At 42.4% G+C, this 16629-nt stretch overlaps 1 protein-coding gene across 2 annotated transcripts in view; it reads right to left on the reverse strand.

Annotated features, from left to right (window-relative positions):
- The window catches only part of inhbaa (inhibin subunit beta Aa), a 267804-nt gene extending 252272 nt beyond the window's left edge, over window positions 1–15532 (reverse strand). For both annotated transcript variants that reach the window (XR_013780621.1, XM_079361758.1), the window contains exon 1: window positions 14787–15532. Coding sequence is in view for 1 of the 2 variants with exons in the window: in XM_079361758.1 (XP_079217884.1) it covers window positions 14787–15330 (544 nt within the window). In the remaining variant the exon portion in view is untranslated. The remainder of the gene's footprint in view (window positions 1–14786) is intronic.
- Window positions 15533–16629: the final 1097 nt, after the last annotated feature.

Here is a 16629-nt window from a genome sequence, read left to right on the forward strand (position 1 = left end):
GTCATCTTAGGTTGTTTATATCTAACTCTGGTCTCTGGTTGGCTGTAATTCCCCTCTCAAACATTTCACACGTCAACAGTTTTTACTCAATGTTTATTGCTGTAAACTGCAGGTAACCATAGCAACAGAGCTTCAGGCTTAGTCAGCAGTTAATTCAGTGGTGAAACTAAACTAACCACTACTTTAACTGATGGACAACCACGCATACACCCACACACACCAAAACGCATACAATGAGTGTGGCCACATCTAAGCTACAGAGTCATCTATACACAGCACACACTTATCATTATGTTACCATCTCTAACATGACCTCACAGACACACACACACACACACACACACACACACACACTCTGATTGGCCTCTTCCTGCTGACTCAGCAGCAGTGGTCAGAGGTTTTGGAGTCTAATGGTTACCACCAGGAGCTCCGTGTCATTACAGAAGCAAGATTGAAAACTGAATGAACCGTTTATAAAAGTGAAACCTTTCGGATCCGTTACCTCATGGGGAATCAAGGGAAAACGTAAAAGTTTCATGTCAGCAGGAGAGGAGCTGAGAGTGTTTAGAGAAGAACATGTTTGCAGCTTGTTATTTGGATTTGTTAGTTTTCGGTGGCAAGTTATGTCTAAGGTAGTTTTAAAATGCTTATGTTCATTGATTGATTCAAAGAAAAGTAGCCCATAAGTGCCACCCTCTTCAATGCAAACACACTGCATTGACAACATGTTTGATTGCATCATTCAAAACAAATGAATCAGTCGATGCAGCAGTAGATCATCAACTTCTGTGTTCTGTAAAGGCAAATCTCTGTTTTTCTTGAAGTAGTCTGGTTTGTTTGTAGAGAGAGTTGCTGTAACAATGCTCTCTCTCTCTCTGTAGGGATCCTTTCTGTAACTTTGTCAGACACTTAGAATAACAATCTGAGCCTGCCAGGAACCAAAACAACTTTTAGTGGACACATTAAAAAAAATTAAGTTGCAAACATTATAGCCTGAGTCACTGCTGCGGGATGAACAAATCTCCTGGAGACATTAACAAACTTTTTTTTCTAGCTCTCATTTCGAGCCATGAATCAACCTTGTTGGCTTTTGTTCTTCTTTCTGAAACAACACGTGATAAAGTATGAAATCCAAACAAGCAATGCAGGGAAATGCTGCGTGTAAACTGTCCCTCAGCCGCACACGTCAACACACAAGTGCAGAGCTGTACTTAAAACATTTCCAAGAAACCTCCAGGCCAGACAGCAAGCTAATCAGCAGGTTAGAGACCCAATTACCTTCCAGCATCATTACATAACATCCAGCATCACCTTATTCTCTCTCGCTCTCTCTCTCTGCTGTCTCTCACTTGTGGGCGTCCATACAGAAAATCAAAGTCACGATCTAGGAGTTTATGAATGTCAGAAGCAGTGATGCTCTGTTAAACGGTGTGAATGGGCGGCCCGTCTGTGTGAGTGCGTGTGTGTGTGCGGAGGCGTGCAGCACTTCAGCGAGTCCATTAACGCCGTTTAACCGGCAATTCGGAGGCGATTATCTCACTTACATCATCGTCACTTCAGAGAGATTAAAAAGTGAAAGCCCTGTTCATTCATTGTTTCTCAGAATAGTGTTTGTGATGCTGATTTAAGCAACTGAAGAATAAAAGTCTTTGTTTGAACTGCAGCCGCTTTGAAAGGAAGACAGCCGTCCAATCTGTTGGTGTGACGCGAATAGTGCTGCTGACAAAGACCATCGGTCTGTTGGCTTTCCACATTCTCTTCCTCTCTGTGAATGAATCTAAAAACAAGTATCCTGTGGGTGTCACACATTGAAGACAGTCCGCTGTTAAAAAACCGAGATGTAAAAACTTTTTGAAATGTTAAACCGGTTGCTTTATCACACATCCAAATGCACAACCACACACACACACACACACACACACAGAGGAGAGGAATTAGAGGTCAGAATGTATGTGATTCCATGTTTTTCTTTGTGTGAGATTACCAATATCTGCAGGTAGAGAAAAAGAGAAAAGGTGGACGGACATCCTGAGACTGATGCTGTTTGTCGGCGTGCATTAGAAGATTAAGTCTGCCTGAACTAACTGAACGTTTAAAAAGTTCCTGCGGCTCTCAGAGGGAATTCTAATAGCGCGTTCGCGGCTGAGAGCAGCAGCTGGAACAGCGAGCAGAGTCAGACAGAAGGCAGCGGTGTGTGTTCATGCAGAGCTGTTTATTATGACTGTAATGACAGACGAGCTGTGGACGGACGCCAGCTCCGTCTGTAGGGTTTGAACACGTGTTGTTCAGAGCTGTGTCACACATCTGTCTGCAGAAACTCCGAGGAGTGACAGAAGAGAGGCACTGCTGTTGAAGCGCCGCTCATTGAAGTAAACGTGCCGATTAAAGGTTACAAATATATCGTCATTTCAAGGCATGCGACTTTGTGTCATAAAGTCAGAAGATAAATGGAGAAAAGTTTGAAACAGTTGAAACAGTTTTGTTGAAGTGATTTCAACTCTTCTTATGAACCCAGATCCTGTTGTCTCAGGATTTTGTAACAATCTTCAACTGATTTTTCTTAACATTTGAAGAAGTTAATATTTTTCAGGGAAAGTGAGACTAAAGGCTGGCTGCAAGAAAGGGAATAAATACAATCTCAGTTGACACATGTAAGTGTTGTGGATTTAGATGTGTTAAAATAGGCTCATTTAAAAAACCTCAACAGAGCAGGTAAGTAGAGCCCAGCAGCTCATTTACATTCAGACATTTCTGTTCCCTGAAGTCTATCCGACTTAAACGAGTCTTCTCCTCGCAGCTCATCTTCCTGTGTGTGTGTGTGTGTGTGTGTGTGTGTGTGTGAGTGAATTTTGTACTCCCCCTCCATTAACAGAAGACTGATCTTTACAAACCGATGTCTCAACAACTCATAAAACCTCAGTTCTGGCCCTCTGCTGCTTTCAGTGTCTGTTTGGAAAGCTTAGCCATGATGGAGGAGAGTGTGTGTTAAAAACTGAAACACACACACATGCAAATACACACACACACAGATAGATTCTGACAAGAGAGACAACGTAAGAACCTAACATGCTCTTTTCAACTTACTGAAAGTGCAGTTGTATGCAATTCCTCGTCAATATAATAATAAAAAGTGTTTTTTTTTATACACAAAAGGAAAAAATCAAGGCCTTCTCAGCGATCAATAGCCCCCTTAATGCTTTGAATGAACAGCCAACTGACCCATATAGGCCAAATATTACTATAAATAAATGACAATAATAAATTATCCAAGAAGGACCAAAGTCATTAATAATCCAATTTTTAAATAATCCAAACTCAATTTAAAACCATCACTCTTGAGTTAGGTTTGCCACTTGCCCTCACTGAATAAGCAGCTCAGGCATTTTACAATTTAGACAATCAAACCCCACATTTACACTCATCCTCACCACATTTTCTTAGTGTGAACTCGACTCTCTGAAGCAGAAATCAGGAGATTTAAAATTACTAAAACTCTCCGAGCAGCTAATCAAGCTAACCAATCGAACCAAGAGGTCCTGCCATTATTTGATACAAACACTGAATGTTGTTGAGAGGAGTTTAGATTCATGGTAAACCTCTCTAAACCCTCAGTGAGCCCTTAGACACGGAAGGATTGAGAAAAACTGGCTGTGCTCGAAGGTCAATGAGACTTTTCCAAATGTTTAAACACCAGCATGAATATGAGCTCAGTTATTGGGAAAGCAAAATCTTTGAGCTCTACTTCTACAAAATCACGCCATGTTTCGATCAAAGTGATATCAATAACAATGCTTTGTCAAAGGAAGTGACCCTATTGGGACAAGTGGGTGGAGTTGGAGAATAGCATTAGCTCCACCCACTTGTCCTTATATGGTCATATCTTTCTCAGGATGAAAACAAGATGGCGACAACGAAATTGCTGGGAGGAGCAACTTGACGTAATTTTGGGTTTGATGTTGACACCAGTGAACACACCCTCTGTTTTTCTGTGTTTACTGAGACTATGACAATGATCAGCACACACACACACAGACACACACAATCACAGGCTAAACCCATCTGTCCAAACATACACTGTGAGTACTTGTGTGTGTTTTGCATTGTCTGTTGTAATCCCTCCTTCAATGGATGAGCTGCATTTAACAGACTGAGCAAACTTCTGTGTGTGTGTGTGTGTGTGTGTGTGTGTGTGTGTGTGTGTGCCCTTCAGCTATTTGTTTAAACGTGCATCTTTGTTTGTGTACTCAACGACTGTGTTTTGTTTTTTTCTTTTTTTGTCAGGGAGGCTTTAAAAAAAAGCTTCTTTTTTTTCTTTCTTCTCAAGCTATCCACAAACTATTCATGCTGCTGCTACTGCACACTCTCAGAAAGAAAGAAGGACAGAAAGAAACAGAAGCTTCTGGGGGGGATTCACAGTTTTCACAGCTGTTTCCTCCTGTCCTCTCCTTCCCACTCTCTAAAAGGTGAAACTATCTCTCCCTCTTCGCAGTGAACACATCGAAGAGAACAATGGAGTGAGGAAGAAGAGGAGCTGTGAGTAGAGTGGGTTGTTTCTGAAAGATGTGAAGGATCAGCGTCAGGGTTTTCTGTAGAAGCGTTGCTTCATGTACAGATAACAGGAATGCTAATCATCCGTTACATATGCGTGTCATGTGTTTGGATTAAATCGTTCTCTGGATTTGGATTGTGGGGAACCATCATCACTGCAGCAGGGACTTTTTTCATTTGGAATATTATGACCAGGAGAATTCAAAAAATCTCTAAATGGCAAGTCAACAGACAGTAAACGTGGTTTGTTTGTTGGTGGTCTGACAGATTGTGGCTACTGTAGTGGTTGGCCGTTGAAATGGTTTAAACGGTCCCATTCACAAGAACTGTAGCTTTCTAACAATGTATGGCATGAGTGATATTTATAAACAACAGTTGTAATATCAGTGATGATGTGAGAACAGCCTCCGACCTGCGAGGGGGGGGGGGGGGGGGGTTGAACTACTCATCATGTCAATCTGTTTTTCTGACAAAGCACCTCAGGAAAATTGAGTTCCTTTTGAGAGGATCACAGTCAGCCTTTTCTGCCTCTGAGTGTACTTTAGGAGGGATCAGTCGACTCGGTCCCCCAATTACCCCCTCCCCCAAAAACATGCAGAATGCAGTCTGTGCTGTTTAAAGATGAAGGAGTATCAGAAACCACCGATCCATTCACATATTGGTGTTGAAATGCCCTTACATGAAAGTTTACAGAGCAAGGCACCAAGAGAGGTTGTGGGTTCACTTTAAGAGTGGAGAGAGTTTTAACAATTCAGAAGCTTTTTTGAAACGTAAGAAGCTTCAGGAACGGGCTCTTTAACATGTTAACATGAGTTTAAAGGCCCTTCAGAAGATGCTCCAGAGGAGTTTAATGATTCGCCTGGAGGAAGTGTCCCCATAATAAACCATATGTATAAAAAGATAATACAAATCATGGTTAACCAAAGAATGTCCAAAATAAGGAGCACATGTGTGTGTGAGCAGCAAGTTGTTTAGATAAGTGTTATTATAAAAACTTTTTCTTAAATACTGAATTTAGGATCAATTTAAGAAACTTTTAAAAGCTGCACATGAAGTACAACATGATATGAATAAACTCCTTAGCAACCGAATGCTAAGTTTAACTGTGTAGACAAAGAAGTGTTTTAATCAGTGGATTTGGAGTTTCTTTTTGACACGCTGTTCTTTCAAGCTCCTTAAAAAGTTGCTCTGCTGCTTTAAAATTGTCGATCAAAGTGTTTAAGCGGTGATGTAAACAAGGACAGTGCTAATGGAGTCAAAGTCAAAGTTTGCTTGGGCGTGTGAATCCCTCAGTAGGGACTGTCAGGCTCAGCCTCGCCTGCGTGGGACAGAAATCTGCTCCAAAGCCCGAGAGTCGACGCCCTGCTCGGCCTTATTGGCACCACATGTGAGTCAGTGGGTTGTGTTAGTAAACACACACACACATATATATACGCACACACACACACACTGAGCAGCTAGTGATGTGAAATTGAATCTGTGTAACGCTGTCAAACGACGGTAAACAAAAGTGGGGAGGAGGTATTAAAGCAGCCTCGCCTTCTGACGAGAGGAATGTCCCGAATGACAAACTCGCTCATCGTCAGACGGGAGAGAGAGGAAGTCTCGTCTGGACTAACTTCACACACCAGAACACACACAGACCAGAACACACACGCTAAAGAGAAGACCTTACGGATTCAGAGCTGAAGTGGCCTTAGTCGTTTTAAACTTTGTCAGATTTGCCGATCAAATAAAAAAAAAGAGAAGACATCTGAAGATTTGTCTAATTTCTTGTCAGAAATATCTCATAACACTTATTTGACATAACACACATTCTCCTGACAAGTCCAGATAAATGTCTTAAGTCAAGATATAAAAAGAAAAGAGGCATGCAGTGCTTCTAAAGAGTAAAAATAGCCAGCAATGCAGCAGGAAAAATTACCTTGTCTTGAAATATGATGGATTTAGATTTAGAGATCTCATTTCAAGAAACTCGACAAGTACATTTTGCAAGCTGCATTGGCAGATAGTTTTACCCATTACAAGCTATTCAGGTCTTACTTTGTCCTTGTAATATCGCAAAATGAAATGTTCATATGGACTTAAATTGTACACTAGTAGACTTGGTAAGATATGAGTTTTTACAGAGTGAGTTTCAGAAGAACAGTGTGTGCCAGGTACAGTAACCAATCACATCTGATATCTGTGTTTCATGGACATGAAAGAAGGCTTCAGCTGGAAGGTGTTCAGACTGCACCAAAACACAACAGTAAGACCACGCAAAGTGAAAATACGAATGAATGTGAATCTAATATAAATGTGCACCAGATGCTTTAAAGTGAGGAAAACTTTTCAGTTCATCCTGAAGCTCAAACCTGCGTCTGAAACCTGGTTCTCTTCACGTTGTGTTTTTTTAAAGGAGGTTTTTCTTTTTTACTTTCTTTCCTGATTGGAGAAGGAAGCAACCATATCTGGGGGAAAAACTGAAGCTTGGGAGAACATGTGGTTAAAAACATAAAGTATGCACAAAGCAAAACAGCTAGTTAAACACATCGGGAAATCGGGGAGACAGGGTGGGGTAGACATGCAGGAAAGGAGCGGCTATACTGTACAGGGAGCGAAAAGCAACCGCCAAGCCAACCAATTCCCAGGGTCGTATCATTTATTAGAAAAAAATTATAGCTACCTTCTGCAGTAAAAAAGAAATCAAGAACAATCATGACTCCATGCACAAATAAATCCATGTATGACAAACAGTGAACAAGCTAAACGTTCAAGCATGTTTCTCACAAATACAGATAGCAGCTAATTGTTGCTAACGTGTAAATAAGTCATTTTCTAATGTAACTGATTGTAAAAAGTGGAGCTCAGACTTGTTGGACAGTCTGTTCAACAAGGCGGATTATTTGTCGGATCTTGACACGAAACAATTTTCAAGTCTCCAACATTCCCATCTGTCACTCAAATTGTACATCACTTTAAGACTTAATAAAATATAAATAGATGAGCCATATAAAACTCCTCCTGTACAGTTGTCATCAAGAGAGAAATAAGCTAAAGAGACCAAAAACTGTTTTTGTACCAGGCTGTGAACCTGTTAATTTCTGCTATGAAGTTGGACATTTTCACATGGTGCTCTATGGGGACTGACTCACTGCAGGAGACAGCCTCTAGAGGACACTAGAAGAACTGCAATCGTATTACTACAGTTTAGTTAGTAAAGGATGAAGCTCACAGTTTTAAACAGGGATGTACAGTATGGGACAGAACAGAAACTCTTGAAACGTATCATTTCTACAAAGTCTATGAACGTTCTACTTTAAAAAAAAAAACAAAATATACTTCCGGCGTTTGAACTTTGGCCATAAATTAGGAGATAAAGACCAACCAGTAATTTCTTGTGGTTTTATGCTGTATGTTTTATAGCTTTGTGCCTATGCATGTCATGTATTCCAGGGTAGATCCATTGCAAGCTGCTGCAGAGGAATGCAATTAAACCAAACAAAGTGAAACTGTAGCACAACAAGACAAAACAACTAGAGGTTCTGGGTAGTTAAACACAGCCTCTTTTTCCATTATTGACGTGCTAAATCTGTCGTGTCACATGTTTCGGCTGTTTGAACCAAATAAAAGTGGTCTGTCAAATTATTCCAGCTGTGAAACCCAACAAATTCAGTGTCAAACGTGAAGAGGAAAACAAGCAGAGAGACTATGGGAAACCAAGTTGGGACAGCCTCTTTTTCATCAAACTGACTTCATCTGTCAGATGTCGTGTTTGCAGCAGTTTTTTAATGTGTTTTCATTGTTTTTACACAGGGATTTCATGGCATTTTTTCCATTTCCAGACTGGGTCTACAAACCAGATCTCCCTCTTGGGACAATAAAGTTTTGAGCTAAATTGAAGTTGATGTTGCCAGCTTGTAACTCCCACTGTGTGTCTGCGTTCCCAGGCCACTTTATTTATAATGAGAGAGCAGATAAGCAGTCCAATCTGACAGTCAAATGTTCCCATCGCAAAATATAAAAATGCCAAAGAGACTCTACTGCTGCCAGTTCAGGTTCACAGGCAAAGTTATACACTAAGATAGACATCAGATCTCCTCTAAAAACCTTGATGTCTGTTTGATGAGCAAATATAAACCTGAGCAGTCTACAGAGAGAGGACGGACACAAGATGTCAAGGGCATGAGGTTTTCAACCAAATGCAAATAAATCTGTCATGGTCCACCTGAATTTTCTCTGCTGCTGGATTTTTTTTTCTTTGCTTAAACATCCTTCAAGAGGCCAATCAAATCTGAACTTGTTACATTTGAACTGTTTCCATCCATCCATTTCCATCTGTATCTGTAAAATATGAACTTGGTGAAATAAGGAGTATTCAGACTAAAGTGAGGTCTAAATAAGGTAACTAAAAACATGAATAATTGTATTTCTTTTAAATTGAGCCCATGTGGTAATGTCTGCAAAATAATCGTTGATGGATCAAAGTGTTATTTGAGGTGTTTTAGGTGTTGCTCTTTCGCTAATCCACCAGACTCCATTGTCAAAAGCAGGGATTTTACACAGGAGTCAATCGTCAGACATTCAGAACCTGTAGACTGGTCCAGAGTCGGCTAATCAGGAAGATATAACCTATGAGAAAACTGTCTAAAGGAAGCTATTATTTAATTTTTGATCATTCCATTTGTCTCTTCATCTCAGCAGGATAAGTCTTATCAAAACCAAGTTAATGTGCTGTTATAAAACAGCCACTCATGCAGTGTTGAGTCTGTTGGAATCATTCAGGGACAGTTACCAAGGTTGAAATGCTTTACTGTACTTCTCTCTCTTTCTAACTCTCCCACCTCTCTCCGTCTTAGTGACTCTTTCTCATCAATTCCTCCCATGTTCCTCCCCCTCTGCTTGAACCTGACTGTATTTCGTAGGGCCGCCACTCGCTGCCTTCCTGTCCGCCCCGGTTTCCCCACAAGGGATGACACTGCAGGCGGCTGGTAGAGAGGTGGGGAACATAGAGAGGTCTCACTCTGATAAATTTTTAAGGGTATACTTTATAAATATCTGGCCAATGTGCTCTATCTCTGTCAAAACTGAAAGCTTCACGCTAACGACAGAACATGACAAAGAAATAACATATGTTTTGATACATTTCGGGAGGGATGTGGCATGTGGTTGACTCTTGCTCATAAAGTAACATCTACTGTAAATTTTAAAATCAAAGGTATAGTGGCGAAAACGAGCACTTGAAGGGTACCTTTATGAAAAAGGGAACCAATATATTTTGGTCACATTCAATGAAGATGTATTAAATTTCTTTACCAGCTCCACTGCATTAAATGCACCAACATGATACCAAACTAGGAGTTGTGGAGCAAAAACATGAATTTAAGGAAACTACAAGTTGATGCTGAATGAAAATACATATAATTCAAAAGAGAATATAAAAGAGAATTGATGCAGAAAATGTCAATTTTCTTTTAGTCTTTTAGTCGATTTCCGGTCTTAATGTCTGTAGCTCTGAGTTTAAAGCCCATCAGTTCCTGCTAAAGACTTGAAAACAGCTGCCCTGTGTAGATCTACTAACACTTTTTTTTTTTTAACCAAGACGAGTTCATGCATTTTTAAGGGACTATTTTTAGCAGAGGAAGTATCCACATGTGGTGCTCTGGTATCGGGGTTTGAAGCAACAAATAGTGTCAATTACCATTCACTGTTTGTTTGAATCTGAACATAGAGTAAAATAAAAAACATCCCCACTTTTTCCCCACATTGTGAAATCTGCTCACAATCTACAGAATCTGCAGAATATTTCCTGTTGGTTTGTGTTTTGGAGCACGACAGGTCTGGACACAATCTGTAGTTGTTTACTATTCAGTGATTCATCCTCCCAAACATAGAGCATCTTTGGCGGCCGGTCACACATCAAAGCAGAGCCAAACGATGTGGTAGGACGACGACGAAGACTAAAACGTGCCATCGTGGATTCAAACAGCGTTAACGTTATGAGTGCACAAATGCCACCATAAACATGCTAAATCCGCGTCAGAGAAGAACACGACGGAAAGGAGGGATGGAAGAGGAGGGAGAGCGTACAGAGAGAACAAAAGAATAGAGAAAGGATAAAAAAGAGAGGAAATTATGAAAATGTGAGGTTAAGCCAAGAAAAAAAAATGAGAGGAAGAAAAAGATCAAAAGAATGCAGAGTGAAAAGACAAATGTGGCTAAGAGGAAGGAAAACAGAGAGAGGAAACATGCTAATTAGAGTTTATTTTCAAATCAGACAGACGTTTTGTGTCTTTCTTTGTCTTCCTCTCCGCTGCTGAGATTCACTGCTTCCTCTCTGTTGTCAGGAGTCATTGAACCTCATGGCAGGGTTGCTAGTTTGAGTCCCCAGACAGGCATGGCCACCAGAATAGATCCAACAATGACCGGTTTATTCTGTCTGCCAGAGGAGGGAAGGGTAGACTGAGGTTACAGTGGGCAGCAGAGAGGGAAAGGGGAGATGAAAGTGGATTGTGGAATGTCGCTAATGATGTGTTCAATTAAGTTCAATTAGCCTAATTGTCCTCTGTATGTGGGGAGAGACGGAGAGAGAGAAGCAGAAGATAAACAGGGACAGAGGAGAGGAATTTAAACAGAACAGGCAGATGGAAAGAAAACAGCGGACAGATAGATATTGTGTCCGAGCTGCTAAACGGAGGTTGACACTTGGTCTCCGCCAAGATTCCAGTCGTCCCTCCACTCCCCTACTTGCCATCTCCATGGCCCAAAATAATTACTGGGGTCCCTGAATGCATCAGTTATTCCTAACAAAGCACAGGACTGGCTGGGTGCAAAGTATTCTCACGGCGGGCTGTGTCACATCTTAGAAGAACAACCTTTTTTTATGAGTTCATTCCAGAAGAAATGTTTCGCCTGATCATTTTAGCCTTTCTAATCCAATAGTTTTGGTACAACAGTATGTTACAGAGTTCAACAAACCTAGAATAAACTAGATTGTGTGACAGGTCAGAACTATCCTCGCCAGAAAACATCAAATGCTTGCTTTCCCTCCCAAAATAAAAGATTACAATGAGTTAAAAGACATTTGCCTGTCAGGATTAAAGGTAAAATATTGGACTGAAAAGTCTTAAAAAAGGCTCAGAGGAATAAATGCAGACAGGTTTGTTTCCCAAGTCCAACCAACATAGAGTGATAACAATTGTCTAACCTAACCTCTGTACCTGGACACTTTTTAGTACTCCTCCCAGCAAAGAGGAGAAATTTTGATAGGTTAAAATCTTGGTCAAAATAAAGAAGCTCCTTGTTTTTAAGCAGTGGTACAAGTTTTGTAAGCTAACATGCTACAATGGTTAACAGGTACAACCTCAACACTACTTCAATCCAAGAGTGACAATAATCTGAGCCTCCAAACCTGGACACTTGAAGAGGCCCTCAGAACCTAAAAGGTTTGGGTGAATTAATAGTGTAAACCCAATAACTACGAACAATTTCTCTATTTGGAATTTTAATGTGGATGACACAAGTTAGACACAGGTTCTTTCCAAGCTCGACAAAACAGCCAAAGGCAGAAGAAGATAGAGTTGGTGAGAGGGTTTGAAGCTACAGTAAACTTTTGCCTCTCTCAAAGCTTACGTTAGTTAGCATGCTGCTAAGACTTACAGGTACAACCTCACCTCTACTTCTTGCCCAAGATTAGGGAGCATGCAATATCCTGTCGTCTCAACCATTTTTGTCAACCGTCTTGTTCAGCCTACTACTTCAGTACTTTAAAAAAGCAAGGCAGGTAAGCTTCCTTGTGCCCATTTCACAGCTCTTTCCACCATGAAAGTCCTACCTCCAGAACAACTGGTCAATCTTAGAGATGGACAGATATTTTTTCAGAACACCTAACCCTCTAACCCTAAACCAACTGCATACAGCTTCCAACAAAGTCTACCAAATAGATACTATGGAAAGCTGAGAAGTGGTGCTGTAGATGATAGACTTCATGCCGATAGAATTCTCCAATGTAAAGTGGATCTGAAAGGGTTTTTATGTATACAAATGATATTAATTAGTTCAAGAAGAATTAACGAAAAGGGCCAAATGAAGTTCGTATTGGTTTCTGATGCACTGTCAGCAGATGGAAAGTTAAAGGCCTGATAGAAAGGATCCATTGGGAATTCCTTGAGTGGACAAAAGACAATCATAACTGGAGATTTTCGAGGCGGTACCTGAAATGTACATGTTGCAACATTGCCCGACAACAGCTGGGCCAATATGTGGTTGTGCATAATTTCACATAAACAGAAGGGCTCTGGGAGATGTGGCTCTCCATGAAGGAATGACTCTTTAATGGGCATTCAATTCTGCGTTTCCCTTTAAAAGGGAGCTGCTCCTCTCCGCCTGTCTGCACGGATCCAGTTCATAAAATTCTTTTCCATCTGCTGTTCCAGCCTCTCGCCTACAGAGACTCTCACAGAAAGGCCAAGGGAGGAGGGAGAAGAAGACGTCACAGTCCCGCCCACACTGCCTGACTGACAGGTGAGCTCTTGGAAAAATGCAAACATGCTCTCGAGGAGGAAGTTGAAATGATTGATTGCTGGGAGTTTTGCAATATTGCCTTGTCAAAAATGCCCCTTTTACTCTGGACTTACAACTCATGCAGGTGAATTTACATGTTTTAAATCAGCAGTCTGACTCACACACAGTTTATGTAACTGCTTACCATTATCCAAAGCACTTAAGACATTTAAAGTGGATTTATAATCAGAAGACATGATGTTATATGTATCTAACTGACACCTTTAAGAATGGACTTGAAAAAGACTTCTCATAAACTGAAAGCAAGGACAGCTTTTAAGGAATGTAATAAATCAGTAGAGCTGAGAGAAGAATCGTGTCTGTTGTTGCTGCTGGTTTTAAACATAGGGGTTAGAAATTTCCTAAACTGGAGATACCCAGGGTTGTTAATACTTTTCAGCCTCTCTGCCCTCAGGAAACCTCACAAGTGGTAGCGTGATGACCCTGCACTGACCTGGATTTAAAAGTACTAAAAAGGCAGAGACAAACCGAATGGGGAGAAGTTAACACCTGCCGCAGTGCTGCCGAGCCAGACACACACACACTGAGGTTTCATCTGGCAGAGTGTGTGTGAGGTGAGTTTAAAGATTTAGACACACAAATGCTCTCTCTCTCTCTCTCTCTCTCTCTCTCTCTCTCTCTCTCTCTCTCTCTCTCTCTGTATCGCTCTTTGTCGCTACCGTCTGTTAGAAAGGCGCTCCAACAGCCTGACTGCATTTAAACACACACACACACACAGTGACACACACACACAGTGACACACAGTGACACACGTTATCCCCTCTGATTTTAAGTAGATAATGAGGCATTCTTTGAAAACAGCAGGAGGCGATTAGATGATTGAGTGTGTGTGAAGATATTTGCCGGGTTTGGTTGAGTGAGTACGCAGGTGGAATTAAGCAGATGGACACACAAACGCACATTCACACACACACGCAAACAGACCGGTCGTTTTCTGCAATCTGATTTCTAATACAGCTGCTTTTTTGTCCTTTACACATACACACACACACACACACACACACACACACACTCACAAACTTGACGTACATTGTCTCTACACACACTTAGGTAGATGTCAGACGTTCCTTGACAGCACACACGCACCGACACATAAAAATGCAGTTTCACACATGTGCTGTTGAACTGCTGCCATTTCTTTTCACACACACACACTCACACACACACACTCAAACACACCCACACACACACGTACATAAAGGCACAGAGGTATTCTCTCTCTGCATCTGCTTCACACAAACGGAGAATAAAATGATGCTCAGACACACACACACACGCAGACACACACACACACACACACAGGTAGCCAATACACACACAAAAATGCAGACTCACACATGTTCTGGTGAACTCCTGCCAGTTATTCACACACACACACACACACACACACACACACACACATCGAGGGTTTCTTTCTCTGCGTGCATTTCCAAACACACTGATGCAGATGGAAAAATGAACCTCACACACACACACACACACACACACACAGACATACATAAAATTGCAGTTTTACACATGTTGATCTGCTGCCAGTTGGACCCACACACACACACACACACACACACACACACACACAGGATTTCTCTCATTGGACTGTTTCCAGACGCTCTGTTGTGGAGTGCTAAATGATGCTCTCACACACAAACACACATGGACAGCGTTGTACTCACCAGCCTCAGCGAAGGTGATGATCTCCGTTGTCTCCTGAGCATCGCCGCTGTCTCCTGCCCGAGCCGCCGCCGTCGCTGCTCCTCCCCCTCCTCCACGGCCACCCCGCCCTCGCACCTCCTCCTCCCCCTCGATCTGCACGCTGCCATCCTCCGCCACTCGCCCCACGTGGAGCTTGCGCAGGGCGTTAAGCAGCGCGGCGCGCGGCACAGGCCGGGTGATGTTGGGCCGCGCCTGAAGGTGCAGCATGTTGAGGATGTGCCTCTTTACTGCCTCCACCACATCCTGCTGCGCCGCCTCCACTTCCTCTTGTTCATTTCCCAACATGTCATCCGCCGCTGCCACGCCACCTTCGTTTCTCCTCATCCTTGCCAGGGCACAAGAGGGGCAGTGGGAGCTGGAGGAGGCGTCCTGCAGGGGCTGGCGGTGAGGATGGACTGTCAAAGATAAAGGCGGAGGCTGGAGTCTGGACGCCGTGTCCAAGGAGGAGCCACAGGTCTGGACCAGGAGAAGGACGGTCCAGCTAAGTACAGGTAAGACTGACATGATGGCAGGAGGCGCCTGATTGGCTACCAGGCTGGATTTGGTGATGCTGCCAAAAGCAGATGCACAGTAAAGATGCAGAAAGTCAAGTTTTGTCCCAAAGTGTCTGAACAAAAAAAGTCCTGTTTCAAACACTTTCTATTCTTCCTCTGCCGTCTCTCTCTTTCTGTCTTTGTCTCTCTTCGCTCTCTTTCTCTCCTCAGAAGTTTGCAAAGTTCAGCTGAGCTCACAGTCCACCTGCGAAAACCGGAGGGAAAAAAAGCTGTAAAGAAACAAGAGAGAGGAGGACAAAAAAGAAGAAGAAGAAGAAAAAAAAAAAACACTACGGCGAGAGAGAAAATGAGTAATCCTTATCTTTTTTGTCAGGGACAGATGGCTGGAAAATGTGGAGGCGTCACAAGAAAGAAAGAAAAAGAAAAATCAACAAATCGAGGAGAAGAAGAAGAAGAGGAAAAACTCTCGGATGTGATGAATGGATGATGGAAAAGCAGAGAAGGAAAAACTCTGGAGTGCGGGAGGATCCTTGTTCCCGGGGTGAAGCCTCTGCAGAGTGTGTGTTCAGAGTGTGTGTGTGTTCAAGAGGCAGTTTGACTAAGTTATCCCAGACGAAGGGAGTTCCTCTCTCTCTCTCTCTTTTTACCTCTTTTCCTCTCTCTCTCTCTGTTGAATGCGTTCCCTCGCTCACCAGTTGAATGGTTTTACCGGAGTGGGCTGGACTCTCTCTACTTCTCTCCCTGCTCTCTTCTTTCTTTCTCTTCCTCTGCTTCTCTCTCCTCTCTCTCGCCCTGGCAGCCTCCTACCATAATTATACCTCCATCCCTCCTCCCTCCATCTCTCTCTCTACTCCAGTCTCCTCCCATCTCGCTCTGTGACTCATAGCTCTCCCAACTTTCAGCTTCTCCCTCCCTCCTTCTCTTTCTCTCTCTCTCTTTATTTATTTCTCCCCTCCCTCTGTTTGACCGTTAATGGAGCAAAGCTGGGATTCCTTTATCCCTCCCTTTCCCCCCTCCCTCCCTCCCACGGTCGGCTGTGAATGACTTACGTGTTGAGGGGAAAACTCTTGGATGACTTGGACTTGGCCTGTGACTCTCCGGTCCATCTGTCTGACTGTCTATCAGTCAGTCAGTGTGGCTGTCTGACAGTCTGGATTTGTTTAGTCTGGTTGCTGTTCAGATCCAGTCAACATGACATCATATTTCATGACTGGAGCGTTCGACTTGTCGCGTTGTGGCAGGCGCAGCGTTTGGCGGCTTTTGTAGTTTTTGAGCAGGGGAAACCTGCACAGGTCGTCGTTTCATATTC

The sequence above is a fragment of the Symphodus melops genome (assembly GCF_947650265.1).
Source record: "Symphodus melops genome assembly, chromosome: 14".
Taxonomy (NCBI): Eukaryota; Metazoa; Chordata; class Actinopteri; order Labriformes; family Labridae; genus Symphodus; species Symphodus melops.